Genomic DNA, 18397 nt, shown 5'->3' on the forward strand with positions numbered 1-18397 from the left:
CTTGTGTTCCCTCTCCACCCAGACTGTTGCCCAGACTCCGGGGTTTGGGAGAGGGAGGCAGGACCGGCAGGGTGTCCTCCAGGCTTACCTGTTGTGGAGAGGGGTGTCACGGTGGTGGTGAAGGTGAAGGGTGTCGTGGACGGGGTTCCTGGACATTCCACGGCCCTCCGAATGACGGTCCCATTGCTTCCACAGATGGCGATCAAACAGGCACCGAGCCCGTCGGTCGTGTTGTAGATGACGTCCTCGAAATGGTAGGTCCTGCCCTCGTAGGTGCAGGTGCAGGCTGGCAGACAGGGTAGGCGCAGGGCTGACTTGGAGACCCCAGCCCCCAGGCCCTAGCCCCGCGTGGCACCCCTCGCCCTTACCTTCGAGGCTGTGCGTGCACCGGAGGCCGCCGGCCGTGCATTCACTAGGGAGGGGAGAGGAGAGAGCTGAGGGCCAGCCGCACCGGGCCGGCAGCCCCCCGCCCCGGCTCCCCGGCCCACTCACCAGCTCTGGCAGTTCTCTGCCGTGGGGACCCTCGCGCCCACGTCGTGGTAGTTCCCGTCCTCATCGTAGCAGCCGCACTGGGCCACGCACTTCATCCGGTCCTCGTTGAAGAACGGCTCGCTGGGCGGGCACTTTGGGTAGCAGCCTGGGCAGCGGCGGGGCGGGCAGGAGACTCACCCTCGTGGCCAGGTGGTGGCTGCTGCCCCGGGGCGGCCAGCCCGCCACCCATGCACGACCCTGCCCTCACCTTCCAGGCCCGGCAGGTCGGTCAGGCAGTGGCCGCTCGGGTTCCGGCAGGTCCTCATGCAGGGCACGCCGCACGGCTGGTAGTGCCACTCGCACTGGCCCTCGCGGTTGTAGTAGTCGCAGAACAAGGCTGCAGGTGAGGGGGCCGACTCAGCGGGCCGGCTCCGGCCAGAGCGAGCCACCAGCGGCCCCAGGCGGGGCGCCGCCCTGGCAACGACGGCCTCCAGGGCCACCCGGCGGCTGGCCGGGCTCCCCCCGCACCCCGACCTTCGACCAAGCCCCGTCCCTCCCCTGTGCCTCCTGCATGGGGCCTCGGGGGGTGTGGGCCCCAAATGCCCGTGACCGGACGCAGCCGCGGGTCCCCTGGCTCCTCGGGGGTGCCGCCTGTCAGGGTGGGGGACTCCGGCCGGGGCGGCTGCCCACTACGCTCCCCTCCGGCCAGGTTCTAGGCGGGCAGGGTGGGGGAGCAGGGCCCTACTGACCCCTCTGGGTTCCGGAACATTCTCCCGTCTGTCCATCGGTGACACCCCTCCCCATTTCACGTTCCTTTCCGACACCCGCCGCCCCCCTCTGCGGGCGACCAGCCTTAACCGCGCAGCGTGTCGCTCCCTGGGGTGGGGGCCCGCCCTGCCCCGACGCCACATCCCGTGAACTCACGGCAGATGTCCGGGGTCCGCCAGGACACGCACACGCCCACGTCGCGGCAGGCCTGGGCGTAAGCGGCCACGGCCGTGCAGAGACACTCACAGTCGCCCCCGGAGTCACAGGCACACGTGTCGCCCACGCAGGCCTCGTAATACTTGGTGGAGTCGACCTGGGGCAGAGGGTGGTAGGTCTGCTCAACAGGCAGTCAGGGGACCGCCAGCCCTACCCCGGCAGAGGGACCATCTGATCTTGGCATCCCACATCTGCAGTCTGAGACCCGTGACTCCCACCCACCTGGGCACCTTCACCCGCGCCCCGGCCAGCCTGCCCCTCTGTGCCCCTCACCCCTCACCTCTGCTCACATCACACTTAACCACAGACAACCCTCCCCGTAGCTGTGTCGTGACCCTGCCTGTCTCCTCGGGGTGAGGGGGCGGGCCCCCAACCACACTCGTCCCTTGAGCAGCAGAGCCCAGAGTGAACCCAAGACACGTTTGCCACCAGACCGTTTCCTCCTAAGCGGCCTGCAAGTCACGTCCTGGATCGTGAGACCGTGCTCGTGAGTGACGAGAACTCGAGTTCTCATTAAAGTCACAGGAAGGACTTTGGGGAAGAGTCTCCAAGACCGACCCCAGTCCTCAGTACTGGTGAAGCCCGGCAGGCCAGGGAATGTGGGTAGGACAGGGAGGTGACACCGGGGGTCTGTATGGCTCACAACCCTGCTTCTAGGGGAATGGGCCTGAGGGGTCAAGGAAAGCTGTGGGATGCTCTGGGTCGGGACCCCTGGGCAGGGCTTGGGGCGCACCGTTTGGACCTCCCACCTGGTGTGCACCCACATCAAGACCGAGCTCAGAGGCCCAGGCCAGACCCAGCCCTGACCAGGAGGGAAGGAGGCAGCCCGACCCTCCAGCCCCCGAGGCCAGAGCGCCCACTTCGCACAGCCCACCTGAGCGTGGCAGGCGGCGAAGGTGGCGCTGTTGAGGACGCTGCACTGCTTCTGGGCCCAGGACTTGCGGTGCGGGTTGGCGGTGCAGGCGTCCCTGGGGGCCGGGGCGTCGGCGCAGGACGGGGAGAATTTCCAGCTGTTGCCAAACTCCAGGGTGTTGCCCACCACGGACTGGCTCCGCGTGGTGAAGTCATTGACGGCGTTGTCGTCAAAGTTCCCGCACAGCCCGCAGACCCGGCCCTGCACACGGAGGGGGGTGGGGGGGGGCAGGCAGCATGGGTGTTGGGGCTGCAGGGGGCAGCCCGAGGGAGCGGCGCATAGCCCAGGGGTGACTGCCTGACGGCTGGTGTCCCCAGGGAGTGCCCGGGGAACCTGCAGGCGGATGGGGTGCACAGTGGGTCCTATGGCAAGCGGGCAGGTGGGCAGCCAGATGAACAGGTGGGCAGGTGGGCAAGCAGGCCCGGTGGGCGTGGGGGGACCAGAGAGCAGAGAATGGCTTTCTAACCAGGACTCTGTCAGTCGGTCCCTTGGGTCCCAACACCTGCCTTTTCAGAAGTTGGCATTGTGAGTGGACTGGCCCCAGCCTTCCGTGGATTGTCAGCGGCCAGACGGTCCATTCTGGGCCAGATCTGTCCCTGCCAGAGGGGGTCCCCAGCCCGCCCACTCTCACCTTGTAGCCCTGCTGTAGTCGGATGAACACGCTGGTCTTTCGGTCCCAGGACACCACCACGCCGCTGCGGGTCTCGACAGTCAGGTAGACGCCCGTGTACCGGACCTTGTACGGCAGGTCTCCGCCCGGCCCCCTCTGCACCACCTTGTGGGTGCTCTCATGCAGGATCAGCTCATAGTTCTGCAGAGGGGCACACGGAGGTGGTGGCAGCCGGGACGGAGGGGCCAGCCCGGGGGCCACAGGTACTCAGGGGCCCTCGGCACAGGGCTGGTGGGCTCCTGACTGTCAGCAAACACCAGGCGAGAGGCCAAGCCGACTGGGCTGGGAGGCGGCTTAGAAAGCCAGGGCCACAGTAAGCAGGGGTGCACGGGTCCCAGAGGGAGTCTGCAGGACTGGCCACCCTAACTCGCTGGCCTCTGAGTGAGGCGACCCTGCTCATGCTCTTACCACCCTGTGGGGGAGACATCCCCCGCCAGCAGTGCGCCTCTCTGCCAGGTGAACTCTGACCTCCCTCTGCTGGAACTGGGCACCCTGATGTGGTGGGCTGAACGCAGGCCCCCAAAAAGGTGTGTCCACATCCTGACCCCTGAAGCCCGTGAATGTGACCTTATTTGGAAGGAGGGTCTTTGCAGGTGTCAGCGACAGATGAGCTCATCTGGGACTTAGGGCGAGCCTCAGTCCAACCACAGGTGTCCGTGTGGGAGAAGAGAGGGGCAGACAGGTGGGGGAGGGGCGGTGGAGCCCAGGAGCTGGGGGGGGGGGGGGTGTGGTCTCGGCCCTGGGACACCTGCATGGCAGAGTCCTGGCGTCACAACCAAGAGAATGAATTTCTCTGGTTTCGGGTCCGGGCTGTGGTCATTTGTTCAGGTTGCCCCAGGACCGTCAGCTGGAGGGCAGAGGGAGGGAGAAGGTTCCTGGGGGCTCTCACCTCCAGGAAGAGCTTGATGGCCTTAGAGCAGGTGACACCCGTGGTCCCACAGGGGACATTTTCGGTGACGACGCGGAAAGTCCCATTTGTGGTGCCGGTGCCATTGCCCCCACAGTAGTCCTGGGACAGGGAGGGGTCAGGCTGCGGGAGCAGGCCGGGCGAGGGGGGGGGGGGGGGGGGGGGGGGGGGGGGGGGGGGGGAGGACGGGGCGATGGGCCGGGATGAGGCGGCGGGGGTGGGGCGAGGTTGACGGGGCGAGAGGCGGGGACGGGGACGAGGAGGGTGTGGGGGCGTAGGAGGGCGGGAGCAGGGGTGGGGCGGGGATAAGGAGGGCGGGGCGGGGGGGGCGGGCACGAAGAGGACGAGAGGGGGCGTGGCCGGGACGAGGGGGCGGGGTGAGGGGCGAGGAGGGCGGGGCGAGGATGAGGAGGGCGGGACGAGGACGGTGGGCGTGGCCAGGACGAAGAGGGCGGGGCGAGGGGGACGAGGCGAGGGCGAGGGGGGCGGGGCGAGGATGAGGGGGGTGAGGTGAGGGGCGAGGAGGGTGGGACGAGGAGGGCGGGGCGAAGGCGAGGAGGGCGGGGCGAGGGCGAGAGGGGGCGTGGCCGGGATGAGGAGGGGGGGCGAGGGCGAGGAGGGTGGGACGAGGAGGACGAGTGGGGGCGTGGCCGGGGCGAGGGGCGGGGCTAGGAGGCCGGGTAGGCGGGGGCAGAGAGGGGACCAGGCGTACCTGCGCCAGCGTGTACTCGCAACTTCCTTCAAAGCTGTAGCGCTCGCCATCGAAGGTGATGAAGTGGCCGTCCCCGTAGGCCACGCAGGTGCCCAGGCAGGCCTTGCTGCTGCATTCCCACCTGCGGCTCCTGCACGTGCTGTGAGGCGAGGACAGGCGACGGCCAGGTCACGGGGGCCGCCCCGCCCCACTCTCCGGAGGGGTTAAGTGACGCGGCGAGCTCAGGCAGTCGCCTCCTGCCACCTGCCTGCCTGCGGCACTCCTGTCTCTCGGCTTCTGAAGCCCTTGGCGCCTGGAGTGCGGCGGGGCCGGAGCCCCTGGCGTCGGCTCTGACCGGCCGGCCACGGCTAGGCCTGGCCCCTGGGGCACCTTCCAAGGACGAAGGGCACACCCCAGGGCTTTCCCGGGGACGGGGGGCGGGGAGGCGGGGGCAATGTCAGGCCTCGGCCCTGCCCCGCCCCCTGCGGAGTAGCCCCGACCTACCAGGTGTTACAGTCGACCCTGATGGTCTCCCCGGGCTTGTAGGCGGCCTCGTTGTGCAGACAAGGACAGTCCTCCTCCGCCACGCAGCCTCCGCTCCCGTCAGACACCAGCCCCGGGGGGCAGACGCAGCCGGACACGCAGTGAGTGCTGAACTGTGGACCGGCACAGGTCAGTGCCGGTCACCCGCTGTGCCCGGGGACGCCCTCGGGCAGCCCCCTCGCCGTGCCCTCCCGGCCACTCACACAGTCCACGTCCAGCGTGTGGCAGCTCCTGAGACACTCGGCCCCGGGCGCGCCGGCGGAGACGTTGCGGCAGTCCAGGTACACCATGGGGGCCGCGCACCCTGCGGAGGAGGCGGGGCTGGGCTGGGAGGGGCCCCTCCCCCCACCCGGGGCCCGCGGAAGCCCCTCCCTCGGGGCGGTGCCCAGAGGCCGTACCTGAGCTCCTGTGCTCCGCTGCTCCCAGGCAACTCAGCTTCCCACCCACGCACGAGCTGTGAGAGACAGACGACCCTCTCTGGACCCCCTGCCCACCCACCACCCCACAGACCTCACCCAGATCTCTGCCCGGCTGGGGGCACCCCTCCCCCGGCGCGGAGAGAAAACCGTCCTGTGCAATGCACCCGGCCTCCCTGGGCCCTGGACCCTCAGAACCCTCTGGAGGCCAAGGGAGGGCTACGTCTTTACAGCAGGACTAAGGGGTGTGGGGGGAGGGGCAAACTTCCCTCCCCAGGGAGCACCTTTGTGTTTCAAAATCCTCTGGGAGACACCCAGACATCTTTGCGTGTGAAACAGGGTGACGAGACCCTCGCTCTCCTGGGATGGGGCACAGTGATGTGGGGGAGGGGGGGCATGGGCCCAGCTGGCCCCTTACCACACCACGCTGTCGTCATGCACCACCTCCCCCGGGGCCACTGCAGAGCCACGGAAGTAGCAGGGACAGGCCTCAGCGGACACGCAGGCACCCGAGTCATCCAGGAAGGTGCCCGAGGGGCAGATGCAGCCGTCCACAGGCACGAAGGTGACGCCGCAGGTGACGTCGACCTGGCTCAGAGCGCGGCAGGTGGGCTGGCAGCCGGCCACCACATAGCTGTAGTTCTGGGACTTGGGGCAGCTGCTCACATACTTGGCTGGGGGCAGGGGCAGCGCTCAAGTCAGTGGCTGGATGGCCCCCTCCAAACCGGTGTTCAAGCAGCCCAAGACTCAGTTTCCCCTCTGACACCCAGGGATCGTGGGACCACAAGGTCCTTGGTTGGCCCGACCGAGGAAGCCAGAAGCTCTGGCTGAGAACATGTGGGTGGGGGGTGGCTGCCCCCAGGATCCCCAGTCCCCCTGCCCCCACCTGGTGCAGCCAGAGTGGCTCAGGGACACTCACTGCACACGCCGTCCCTCCAGCCTCTGAGCAGCACCCCCTTGGCGGCACAGGCGTGCACGTAGGAGGACAGGGCCGCACACAGACAGTCCTCGCTCTTCTGACAGTTACACGTGTCGAACATGCAGTGCTGGGGATGGGACCATTGGGGACCGTCAGGAACCCCAGCCCACCAAGGCCCCTCCTCTTCCCGTGGATTCTTCCTGGGACCCCTGCCTGGACTGGGAGGTCCACCCCAAGGAGGCCCCTCGGCACAGATGGGCGGAAAGCGGCCCCCAGGAGGGGCACACCGCACGCTAAGCGACTGCAGAGGCCCGGTCAGGGGGCAGCAAGAAGGCGTGAGACCAGGCTATGGTCAGGGTCAGGAGGGAGCGCCACACGACAGGGCCAGGGTCGGCCGCATCCCACGTACGTCACGGGTTGTGCTGCGTGTGGGGGACGCAGGTGGGGTGAAGAGGGTGCCATCCCCAGAATGGGCAGAGGTGGGCCTGGGCTTTCCACCTGGAGATGCTCCTGATGGTGCATTTTAGGGCTTTGAGCTTCTGGGAAAGTGGCCCATAAGCCAAGTGTTGTGAAGGATACGTGGAAACCCTAACCCACGGGGCCTGAGAAAATGAGCTTATTGCAAACAGGGTCTTTGCAGATGTTATTAAGACGAGGTCATGGGGATGGTCCCCGATCCAGCATGACTGGTGTCCTTAAAGAGGAAATTTGGACACAGACACAGGGGAGGGGCCAAGGCCATGTGACCAGGGAGGCAGAGGTTGGGGTGACATGGCCACAAGCCCAGGGACACCTGGAGCCCCGAGAAGCTGGGAGAGGCAGGAAGGACCTTCTCTGTAGCCTTAGGAGGGAGCATGGCCCTGCCCACAGCTTGATTTGGGGCTTCTGGCTTCTAGGACCGGAACAGAATCAATATTTCTAGTTTTTAGTGAGCTGGTCCGTGGCCACAAACACCCCGACAGTGATGGTGCGAAAAGCCCCGGGCAGCCCCGGGTAGGACTGACCGACCAGCCCACCGTGCTGTGAGTGGTCCTCGAGATAGGAGACCACCAAGGGGAGGCTAAGGGGTAGGGGGCGGCTCCAGGTGGGGCAGGGGTCTCACCGAGTGGAAGGGTGCAGGGTTGAGGACAGAGTGACAGGGCGAGAAGGCTCCGGCAGGGTCGGTCAGCAGGGAGCACCAGTGCTGGGCGTAGTTCTCTGGGACAAGGGTGCGGGGGGAGGCTGGCTGGCCGGCACCCACACACCTCCTCCCCCTCACCCGCCCCCTCAGGCTGCCTGCGCTCCTGCACACAGGCCCTGGGGGGCCCCACGGCCCCCAGAGAGCTGAGCTGGGATTTGGGGCTTGCCCACCGTGCTGAGGGGGCAGGAAGGTGCTCCTCCTCGAGACAGGCTCTGAGCACTCTGGCCTGCCCGATTTCACCCCAGGCCATGCACACCCGGACACCAGGGGTCCCCCAGGGCCTGGCGAGATGGGAGGTCTTGGCTCCCAGCCCAGCCCTCGTAAACGGAGGGCCCCCGGGGGGTGGGAGTACCGTTCTCCACGCTGAGGGAGCAGGGGTCCTCGAAGCTGTTCTTGACGTTGGGGCAGGCGGCCTGGGTCTTCCAGGTGTTGGCGAAGGCGGCGGCCGTGCCCTCCACCACGCCGCTGAGGGTCCGGAAGTCATCGGCCTGGTTCTGGTTGAAGTTCCCGCACAGGCCTGGGGGCCGGGGCCCAGGGATGGGGCATTAGCAGGGCGTCCAGCCTGGCCGTCCGGGGGGCTTGCTCCCTGGCTCCTGCTCTCCTCTAGAAACCGCCACACGGTGGGCCAGCCCCGAACCCCCATCCCAGGAGTGGTTCCAGAGCCATCCGTAGGTGAGCCCCGATGGGGATCAGCCGCTGTGCAAAGCCTGACCTCGTAAGGGCAACACGGCTTGCTCTCCATCCCCCCAAGTGCCCTCCCTAGGGCCACACATCACATTCGGGGTGCCCTCGGCCGGTGCAGGAGTCTCCACTGTGCCCTGGGAGCAGCCGCCTCCCAACTTTCACCTCCTGCCAGACTCTTCCCGTCCTGCCCGCGGCCTGGAGCTGAGTCCGGGCACCAGCCCCCTCCCGGCCCGTCGGCGGAGCCTCACCGCACATCTGTCCGTGATAGGAGGGGTCCAGCCTGAGGAACACCTGCATGAGGGGCACCAGCTGAACCTGCAGCTGCAGCCCGAGGCCCGTGTGCACCAGGACGAAGAAGGACGTAGGCCTGAAGATGGTGATGTTGGCTGCCGGGGGGTGGGGACCGAGTCAGAGTCTGCGTGGGGGCCAGGCCTGGCCAGACGGAGCCCCCTTGCTCCTGGGACAGCCAGGAAGCAGGGAGGGTCCCCTAGGGATGGGCTGGGAGGATCCAGGCATCTGGTGGGCCCGCGCCACCGCTCCGGGACCCAGGAGTGGGCGGAGCTCCTCTGCAGGTGGTATTGGCAGTGACCACTCGTGATCCCCGAGAGGCTGCGCCCCAAGTGTGTTCGGCCCCGGTCCCCACGGTAGCCGAGGGGGGAGCACTGACATCCCACGTGCAGATGAGAAACCAACCATGGGATATTCCGGAACTGCCCCGGGCCACAGAGAACCAGCCTTGGGAGCAGACCACCTGGCTGCAGTGCGGCCCGGCTGTCCCAGACCGCGTACCTGCTGACACGGGCAGCCGCGTGTGCACGGAGTTCATGAATACCCCGCCGCTGGCCTGGATCTGGATGATCTGGTGAGAGGAAGCGGCCAGGTCAGCTGGGGGAGGAGCCTGCCCGGCCGGGGAGCACTCCCCAGGAGCCAGCCCGGCAGAGCCAGAGCCGGGAGGGGACCCCTGGCCCCTAACGTCAGACCAAGACCTCCACCCTGTCCCCACCCCCTTTCCCAGCGGGACCCTCACCCACCGTGTCCCCGCCGTTCATGCTGAGCGTCACCATTTTGAGGCAGTTCTCGTTGTCCGTCAGGCCACATTTCCGCAGCTCGGCCAGCACAGTGAAGCCGTTGCCTGCACATTTCTGACAGGGCAAGGCCCACCAGGGCGCTGGGGGTCGGCCACTCCCGAGCGCGGGCAGGGAGGGGGCTGCGTGTTCGTGTGTGGTGCCCCTGTTCCCAGGACCGTGCGTGTGGGGTGGAGGCTGGCCCCTGTGGCCACCTCCAGGCAGGCAGCTCGTCTCGGGGCCTGGGAGCCCCTTGGCCCCGCGAATGTGAGCCTAGGGGCTTCCCTTTGGGAATGGGACCCCAGGAGGGGACCAGGGCGGGGCTTCACCTACTCTGATGGCCATCACAGGACCCTTCCCAGGGGCCGGGAGGCCTGAGAGTCCCAGGACAGGCCCAGCAGGTGGGGACTGGGACCGTACCTTGGACAGGACGTAGCTGCAGTCCCCATGCACATCGTAGAGTCTCTCATCGTAGGTGGAGATGTGGGACCCGCCCTGGACGGAGCAGGTGCCAGGGCACGGAAGGTTCTGGCATTGCCACAGCCCCCCAGAGCAGGTGCTGGGAAGGGAGGCCATGAACAGAGGAAGCGTGGTGTGGGGGAGGTAGATCCCCTCCCATGCACCCCCACCAAGGGCAGGGGCAGCCAGGAGGCGTACCAGGAGCTGCAGCTGGTGGTGAAGGAGGCCCCCGGGGCGTAGGTGTGGCCGCCGTGGGTGCATGGACACTGTTCTAGGGGCAGGCAGCCCGTGTGGGTGACGTCATCCAGCACCGTGCCTGCGGACAGCGGGGGCAGGGGGTTGTGAGCGGGCTGGGTCGGGTGTTGGCAACACAGTGACTGGAGGCAGCCGGCGGGGGGGGGGGGGGGGGTTGGGGGCAGAGGGCCTGGCTGGGGGACAGTCCCCGAGGGCCAGGAGGACCTGCCTGGGGGGCAGAAGCAGCCATCCACACAGTGGTCCTCGCAGAGCTGGGAGCGCTCCGGGTTGGAGCAGGTGTCCGCGCAGGGCGAGCCGCATTCCCGCTGCTGTGTGTTGAGGGGGCAGGTCCAGGCTGTGGGGGGAGGCAGCGCTTGGGCCCCGGAAAGCCACCTGGGCGCGGGGCAGGCGGCTGCTCCCAACCTTTCCCATGTCGTCAAGGGCCCCCCGGGGTCACAGCTGAGCCGGGGAGCCCCTCGTCTCGGGAGGCTGGGCCTCCCTGCTCCTAGCTCCCACTGTCTTCTGGGTGAGGCGGCCCTCCTGTGCCCACCTGGGCTGTACCAAGGCCGGGTCCTCCCTCTGGGCCCCCCACACTCCCTTCTGTCCCCCTGCCCACCCTCTCGCTGTAGGACCCCCAAATGACTCCACTTGCCCTGGGTCCCCAGCCAGATGCCAGATGTCCTGTCCCTCGCCCCCTCCCCACCGGGACCCAGTGTGGGCGTGGGGCCTGGTGCTGGCCCCGGCCAGGGGGCACTCACGGCAGAGGTCAGGGCCCCTCCAGTTCTGGGGCTGTCCCCCTGCATGGGCACACTGGCGGGAGTACTCGGCGAAGGTGGCACACGGGCAGTCCGGGCAGCGGCACAGATCCTGGGTGCAGGCGGCCACGTACACGGCAGGGTCCACCAGCGTGTTGCACTCCGAGAAGGCCGGGCCCAACAGGGTGTGGTGGCAGATGCCCTCCTGGGGAGCACAGGGGTGTGGCACCCTCCACCCTCGGTGCTTGTGGGGGGTCCAGGCCAGGGGGCCCCTTCCCCCCCTTGAGGTCCCTTTCATCTCTCCATCTGTCCGTCCACCCACCCGTCCTTCTCTTTAACCACAGTGAACTTGCTGGGTGCAGGGCTCCGCTTGGCTCTGGGAGTGACCCGGGACCGTGGACTCCACCCACCCACTCAGGGCTCCAGGCCACATATGCCCATGGTGTGAGCACCCAGGAAAGGTGCGATGCCAAGAGAAGTGGGAAACGAGGGCACCTGTGTGCCCACTGATGAACCCCTTTTCTTTCCCCAGCACCCCTGCCCCTGCCCCTGCCCCCCAGCCGGCTGGGCCTGGGCTCCACATCCTGACTTGAGGCTCTGAGGGAGATTCTGTTGGTTTGGGCCTCCTGGAGCTTCCAGGCCCCTTCTACCCGTGGAGGCCTCCCCGCTCCCGCGTGGGGCCTCTTCAGCTGGGCTCCTAAGTGCCCACCACGGACCACCTATGTGTGGACACGTATTCGCATACACGGATGGGCACACGTGTAGCCCACGGCCCGCACACGTAGAACATTCGTTTGGTAGGTGGAAGCTCAGACGGTGTCTCCGAGGTGGAAGCCGTGTCCCCTGCCACCCCAGGGCTTGGAGACCCTCCGCCCGGATGCCTCAGGGCCCAGCCCAGGAAGCCTGAGATGACCATCCTGGCTGCCGCCACGCCCTGGGAGAGCAGGGGCTGGGGCCAGGCCGGGCCCCAGAGAGGCGCTCACCCTATCCGTGCAGTTGTTGGCGGGGGAAGGCAGGGGGTCCTGGCATTGCTCTGTGGGCCCATCCAGCTTCTGGAGATTTCCAAACTGGAGAGGGGTCAGCCTGGCGTCTGTGGAGAGATGCTGGGGTCAGGGTGCTGAAGGACCGTGGGGCCAGTGCAGGGGATGGCTGCCTGGGGACCCCTGCCCGTGCCCAGGGCATCTGAAACCTCTCTGGGGCGTCGCTGGCTTGAGTATTGCCCCGCCCAGATTTGCTCTCCACCCAGAGCCTGGGTAAGGCCACCCCAAGGCTGCCCCCTCCAGGCCTCCTCAGGACAAGCCAGCCCTCAGCTTCCTGCTGCCCCAGGGGGCACTCACTATGGGCATAGAACTCGTTGACGGCCCGGAGTCCGTTGAAGTCCCCACACAGACCACACGTCTGGTTGACGTACTTGGGGTCCAGCTCCAGCTGGGGGCAGAAGAGAGGCAGCTCCAGCCTCTGGGAGGCTGTCCTCAGTGGAGGGGGGCGGGCGGGCAAGTGGGGGCGTCCTCACCAGGGCGGCTTCCTCTCTGTTCCACAGGAAGGTTAGCACCAGCCGGACTTCAACCTTGATGTAGACACTGCTCTCCTCTACCAGGACGCCAGCGCGGCTGTAGGGCAGCTCCTCCCTGGGGTGGAAATTTCTGGTCCTCCCAGGGCCAGGGTGCACAGCAGGGTGCGGCGCCCCCCAGCAGCCCTGAGCCCAGAACCCGCCCCAGAGGCCCGGCCCTTCCCCAGCCCGGACCAGGCTCACCGCTGCCCGTTGATGAGGATCGAGCCGTTGGAGGCCTCCAGCACCAGCCCCTGGGTCTTGAGGGTGATGTGGGTGATGGTAGGCCTGGAGCCGGCCAGGCCGCGGCGGACCTGGATGTTGAAGTCCTCGTAGGCGGCCCCGCAGTGCATGGAGAGGACGTAGTTGCACAGGCCCGGGAAGCGGAAGACGTCCCCGTCGAAGGTCTTATAGTGGAAGTCGCCCCAGGTGCTGCACACCCGCCCGTTGTGCGCGGCGTTCAGGGCTGTGGGGAGAGCGTGGTGAGGCCCCGGCGGGTGCCACAGGCCTCGCCCAGCCACCCACGGGTAGCCTTTTCTGGGTTGGGGACGGGGAGCTCGGAGGGCAGCCGGGAGGGCTGAGAGCCCTGCCCCAGCGTCCGGGGTCGGCCCCCACAGCTGTCCGCAGGGAGCGCTCCCAGCCAGGCCCAAGGCCATCCAACTGCCCGTACCACCCCAGCGTCAGCCCCCAGAGGGGCAAGCCCCCGCCCCATCAGCAGTGGGCAGCATCCACTCACAGCTCATGGTGGGGAAGACGGTGATGGGCGGGATGATGGTCGTGCTCCGAGCTGCAGAGCGAGGGCTGGGTTACACTAGAAATGTGGCCAGGCAGGGAATGGCCGGGGACACTCCTTCCCGGGACCTCTATCCTCCTCACAGGCCGGCCTGCGGCAGCAGCCACCCTGACTCAGCCCAGGGAGCCCCAGGACTAGGGCTGTCCCCTCCCGGACCCTCCCATCCACCCAGGACACACTGCTGGCCTGGGCTTTACTGTGTGTGTGTGTATGTGTGTGTGTGTGTGAGTTTGCACACGTGTCCAATTACATGACCGTGTGTGCACGTGTGTGAGCATTTTGGCCTCTCTGCTCTGTGCCTTAGCTTTCTTTGGCCCGTCCCCTCTGCGATCCCGTCTTGTGGGCAGGTGGCTCCTGTAGAAAGGGGTCTGTCCCCCCTCCCCTGTCCAGATCCCCGGCCCACCCCAAGCCCAGCCCCTTCTGTTTGCTCGGGAGGCCTCAGTGCCCAGAACCCAGGCCGCATACCGACGTCCACCCTCTGACTGTTCACAGCAGGCTCCGTGCTGCCCTGGGTCTCTGCAGGGAAAGGGGACGGGAGTCAGTGAGAAGCTGGACATTTGCCATCCCTTCCTGGGCAGGCTTCGGGGTGGTGGCCACGTGACAGGGTCTAGCCTCCCCACCAGTCTACGTGGCAGCTGTCGTGGCCTCCGCAGGGATGGGGGTTCCCACGGGGAGCTGCGTCTGGTGGCCTTGCCCTGACTCCCGCTCTCCCCATCTACGAATGCAGAGTGCTGCCTCGTCTGGCCGTGACCCGGCAGCTGCTGGCTCAGGGCAGGAGAATGGAATCAGGAAAAGGCGTTGGCCCGTTGACCCTGGCCACCCTAGAAGAGGGTTCGGCCCCATCCCAGGAGTCCCCTGGAGAAGGACAAAGACCAGTTTTGTTGGGGAGAAGGACACACGCAGTCAGGGAGGCTTCTGGGCGTGACTTAGCAGAAACCCAAGACCAGAGTGAGATTCGAGCTAGAACCATCCATCATGGTGGGGGCGGGCCTGGAGGCCTGGGTCCCGGGATGGCTGCCCGGGTGGCCTGTGTGCCCACCGCCTGCAGGCAGGGCTTCCTCCGTCGGCCCGACCACGGCTACGCCCAGGTGCTCGCCCCCAGCGGCCCGGCCCCCACAGCCCCTCGCTGCCTTGGGGAGCAGCGGGGAGCCCTCCCTGGCCCCTCTGCCGGGCTCAGGCTGGGGCACCCCTCCGCACGGGCCCTGTACTGCTTCCTTCCGTCTGCCGGGGGTCTGCACACTCGGCCTGACACTGAGCCTTGTCGAGGAGTGGGTGTCGGGCCCCCGACGTCCCCGTGTCCCTGGTGGGGCCAGCTCGGCAAGGGGTCCGGTGAGGCCACCGCCACAGCTTCCTGTTCGTCCTTCCCAGCGGGGACCTCGGACGCACGCAAGCCACGGGCACTGGCGGGGCAACGAGCTTTCCTTCGGAAGGCCCCTCCCGCAGCCGCTGCCTCTGTCCACCCCTGCCCCACGGGCCACGCCCCACAGTCAGAAACCGGGGGTTTTCCCGCAGGTGCAGCGAACCCTGCACCCCCATCCCCATCCTGGGCCGGTTTCTCCAAGAAGCGGCTCCACTCAGGGCCGGTGGCCTCGCGAGACCCGGGCTCCGTTGCCCAGCCAGGAACATGCCCGCTGCCAACTGCCCCCCCCCCCCACAACACCGTGGTCGACAGCGCACCCTCTGAGTGAGCCCCCTCCTCTCAGACCTCTTTTGTCTGCCCCTAATGGGATCGCCCCCCCAGAGAGGAGCGGGTGGAGGCTGAGGCGGCTCGCTGGGGAGGCCCAGCGTCCGGGCACCTGGTCTGAGGCCAGCGCGGCCCAGAGGAGCCCAGAGGAGCCGGCTGAGTAGGGGCCCCGGCTGTGCAAACCAGCAGACAGGCGCCCGAAGAGCACAGCAGGCTGGGGTACGTGGCCGCCCAGCGGGAGCTGCTGCGGGGAAGTCCCCACCTCCCAGCCCTGCTGGGAGGCGGCTTGGGGCAGGGGCTCTGGGAGACCAGCACTCCCCCCCCGCCCCACCACGGATGGAGAGAGCTCAGGCCGGTGTCCACCTGCCCGGACCCCCGAGCCCGGCTGGGGCCCAGGGAGGAGGCCTTGCGGGAGCAGAGCTCAGGGCCGGGGCCGCGGTGGCCGGGGCTCCAGGCCAGCCCTGCCGGGCGTCACCCAGGCAGCCCCTGAGGCCGTATCTTTCATATTGACAGAAAGTATTAGGGCTGCGGGTGCTTCCCCCTGATGCTGAGAGCCCGGGGCCTACGGCAGAGGAGAGGCAGAGGAGAGGCGGGCTGGCGGGCTGGGAAGAGCCTCGCGGCAGGTGAGGTGCGAAGTGTCTGACGTGGGTCCGCGGGCACATCACCTATCAGCTGTTCCAACCCTGATTTGAGGAGGGGTTTTGGAGCCGCTCCAGGAACTACCCTGACGGCTGTCGCCCTCACAGGGACCTGAGAGGTGCCAGCCTTGGGCCCCTCACCCGGCCCGCACCCCCAGACCCTCTTGGTGGTTTGCCCAGGGGACCCAGCTTCTCCTGGGTGCAGACTGAGAGCCTGGGGGCCCCACTGAGGACACACGGGGCGGGGGCCGCCCTGCCCATTTCAGGCAGGAGAAACCCCGGGCGGTGGCCTGCGGAGGCCTCTCTGCGGCAGAGAGGGAGCCGGTCTTCGGTCTTACCTGTCTTCTGCACCAAGAGCAGGGCCACAAGGGCCCAGGCCAGCGCCAGGCACCCGCTCGGGGCACCCATCCTGGGGGCTGGCACAGCGGCGGGCCGGTGGCAGAGAGGCAGTGGGCCCCGGTGCTCGCTCCCTGGGGGCCCCGGGGCTTATATAGCAAGAAGTCTTGGCCCCAAGCCCAGCTCCTGGGCAACGCAGGGCTCCGTCCTTTCCCCCGAGCCGGCCACGTGTGTTTGCTCTTGGGGAGGGGCCGAGGCAGGAAAGAGGCCTGGAGGAGGAAGGATTTGTGGCTGTGGGCCCCAGATTCACAGGACCCCTGCCCCCCTCCATCCCACCCCACAGCTTCTGAGAATCGGAGAGGGGCCGGCCGCCTGGGCCTCCCTGGTCCTGCCTCACTCACGCAGTGGGGAGGTGGTCGGCATGTCCACACGCTCAGTCCCCATGTTGAGCCACCTGGCCCCAGAGCCTGGCTGAGGCTGAGAGGCGGAACTGAAGGGGACAAGGCCTCCGCCATCGGGCAGCCTGGGGCACTGGCCCGGGGCGCTGACCGCAGGTCCCTGAGGAGTGGGGAGCGACATGAGGCTGTCATCGCTGGGGGCCGGGGGCTCCTGCTCAGCTGGGCTGTGGTCAGCTGCACGTGGAGGGTGGGGTCCCTGGTCTGCACAACTTGGGGGTGGGGGAGACTCCGTGCCCAGACACCTTGGCCATGCTCCCCAGTGCCCCCTGCACATCTCTGTCACCAAGTTCAGATTTAAGGAAAAACAGAGTGGACACCCAGGCTGGCTCTTGCCCAGCACCTGCCCTGGCATGTCTGACCCTCACCTCGCTCCTGAGGCTGGCTCGGTGACCTGAGGCGGGGTGGCACAAAGGAAGCTATTGTTCCCCAGGTCCCTGACCCACCAGGACCCTCCCCTGAGGGCAGGCTGCGCCCCTGCTGATGCGCACACGCCGATGTGCCCCTGGAGGGCCCCCAGCAGGGCTGATGGGACACCAGGGGCTGGTGTCTCAACCCCAGTACTGCCCTGACTGGGAGCCACGAAGGCCCCGCTCCCCAGCTGGTGCGGCTGGGCTGCGGGGGCGGGGGGAGGGGGTCACACGATAACCTCTCCCCTGGTCGGTGAACGGCTCAGCCTGGCACGCAGTCCCCTCTGACTCACACTCCAGGCGTCTTACTCTGGGCATCCTCATCCCAAGCCTGAGCGCGTCTGAGTGCCTTGCGGGGCGGCCCCCGGTGGGGAGCACAGGGCCCCTGCGGGTGGGGGCGGCTTCCCCATTGGTTTGGGTGGTGAGCAGCGAGGTGCACCCTGTGTCCTCTGCACCTCCCTTTTCGAGGTTAATTCATACACGCAGAGCTGCCGGGGGCAGCGGGCAAGCTGTCTTCAAAGCTCTCAACCATGTGCCCGGCCGCCACCCCTCAGCACGGCTGAGCCCCGCTGCCCGGGCTGTGCATGTCTGCAGGCTCGCCTCGGAGGTCCCGGGATCTGCTTTTCATTTGGCTGCTGGCATCTCCAGAGCAGGGCGCACCCCCTGTACCTGCAGGGTGCAGTTTCCTGACATCAGAGCTCCTGCAGTCGGGCCTGGCATGGTGCCCGCTTGCGTGCACGGCCCTGCCAACCTCCCGGGCTCCCGCAGCCTGAACCCTCGTGGCCCGACCCCCTCTGCTCCCCCGAGTCCCCCTCTCAGTCCTTGCCCTGCTGGCACATCCTCAGCCCCCCACCCCCGACTCAGCTAGCACCCTGCAGCCTTCAGAGGGCCCCCGTGAGCCCCGTGTGGGGCGGTCCTCACCCCCCACACACGTGAGCAACCCGGGCCGCCTTGGACTCGGGACCCGAATGTAAGTTATTTAGGGCCTCAGGTTTGTCGTCTCGGAAGGAGGGCTTCATGCAGGCACGGGCCTCACCCACTGTTCACAGCTGGCACACAGTAGGCCAGGAAGTGCACCGGACCAGCGAGGCGGAGACCTGGCTGCCGGCGTGGCCCGGATACCGCCCTGGTCCTTCCCCACGAGCACCGTCCTCTGGGCAGAGGCGGGTGGGGATTGAGACATCCCGGATGCAGTGCCTCGGAGCCCAGCCTGTTTGCTCAACCAGTTTACCTGTTCACACTTGAGAGAGCCGAGGACAGAAGACAAGGAAGGGGAGCGGGTTGCCGGGAAGGACAGGCCTCCTGGGGCTCGGGAGGGCTCCCCCAGGGACCACGCCAGGAGCCTGTCCATCCTCGGGCTCGCAGGGCCTCTCCCCGCCCACGGACCCCGCGGGGCCGTGCGGAACCCAGAGGCCGACTGCCCCAGCCCGGCCCCGCAGCCTGGTGCACGTCTCTCGAGGGCTTGGTGGGCACGCAGGGGTGTGTGAGCTCACCCCTCCCCAACCGCCCACAGTGCGACCGAGGACGAGGGCCCCAGGACGCATCAAGCCTCAGGCATTTACTGAGTCTGGTGGTGTGCCCGGCTCCAGCCGGGGCACCGAGGAGGAGGGTCCAGGAGGATTGGGGCATGGCCCTGGGGAGT

The 18397-nt window shown here is 67.7% G+C and overlaps 1 protein-coding gene across 1 annotated transcript in view; it reads right to left on the reverse strand.

Moving 5' to 3' along the window:
* The window catches only part of MUC5B (mucin 5B, oligomeric mucus/gel-forming), a 46706-nt gene that overhangs the window by 16214 nt on the left and 12095 nt on the right, over window positions 1–18397 (reverse strand). The window contains exons 5-36 of the mRNA XM_042907235.1: window positions 17792–17908; window positions 16292–16448; window positions 15893–16024; window positions 13698–13748; window positions 13176–13226; window positions 12644–12905; window positions 12404–12518; window positions 12228–12318; window positions 11874–11980; window positions 10894–11095; window positions 10365–10490; window positions 10100–10217; window positions 9863–10001; window positions 9410–9520; window positions 9168–9237; window positions 8627–8764; window positions 8047–8211; window positions 7617–7711; window positions 6515–6641; window positions 6014–6269; window positions 5578–5633; window positions 5383–5483; window positions 5141–5292; window positions 4658–4796; window positions 3928–4047; window positions 3000–3179; window positions 2330–2569; window positions 1396–1552; window positions 740–868; window positions 493–637; window positions 369–412; window positions 89–286 (exon numbers count right to left, since the gene is read on the reverse strand). Coding sequence (XP_042763169.1) covers window positions 89–286; window positions 369–412; window positions 493–637; window positions 740–868; window positions 1396–1552; window positions 2330–2569; window positions 3000–3179; window positions 3928–4047; window positions 4658–4796; window positions 5141–5292; window positions 5383–5483; window positions 5578–5633; window positions 6014–6269; window positions 6515–6641; window positions 7617–7711; window positions 8047–8211; window positions 8627–8764; window positions 9168–9237; window positions 9410–9520; window positions 9863–10001; window positions 10100–10217; window positions 10365–10490; window positions 10894–11095; window positions 11874–11980; window positions 12228–12318; window positions 12404–12518; window positions 12644–12905; window positions 13176–13226; window positions 13698–13748; window positions 15893–16024; window positions 16292–16448; window positions 17792–17908 — 4291 coding nt within the window. The remainder of the gene's footprint in view (window positions 1–88; window positions 287–368; window positions 413–492; window positions 638–739; window positions 869–1395; window positions 1553–2329; window positions 2570–2999; window positions 3180–3927; window positions 4048–4657; window positions 4797–5140; window positions 5293–5382; window positions 5484–5577; window positions 5634–6013; window positions 6270–6514; window positions 6642–7616; window positions 7712–8046; window positions 8212–8626; window positions 8765–9167; window positions 9238–9409; window positions 9521–9862; window positions 10002–10099; window positions 10218–10364; window positions 10491–10893; window positions 11096–11873; window positions 11981–12227; window positions 12319–12403; window positions 12519–12643; window positions 12906–13175; window positions 13227–13697; window positions 13749–15892; window positions 16025–16291; window positions 16449–17791; window positions 17909–18397) is intronic.

This window comes from Panthera leo, chromosome D1, assembly GCF_018350215.1.
Source record: "Panthera leo isolate Ple1 chromosome D1, P.leo_Ple1_pat1.1, whole genome shotgun sequence".
Taxonomy (NCBI): Eukaryota; Metazoa; Chordata; class Mammalia; order Carnivora; family Felidae; genus Panthera; species Panthera leo.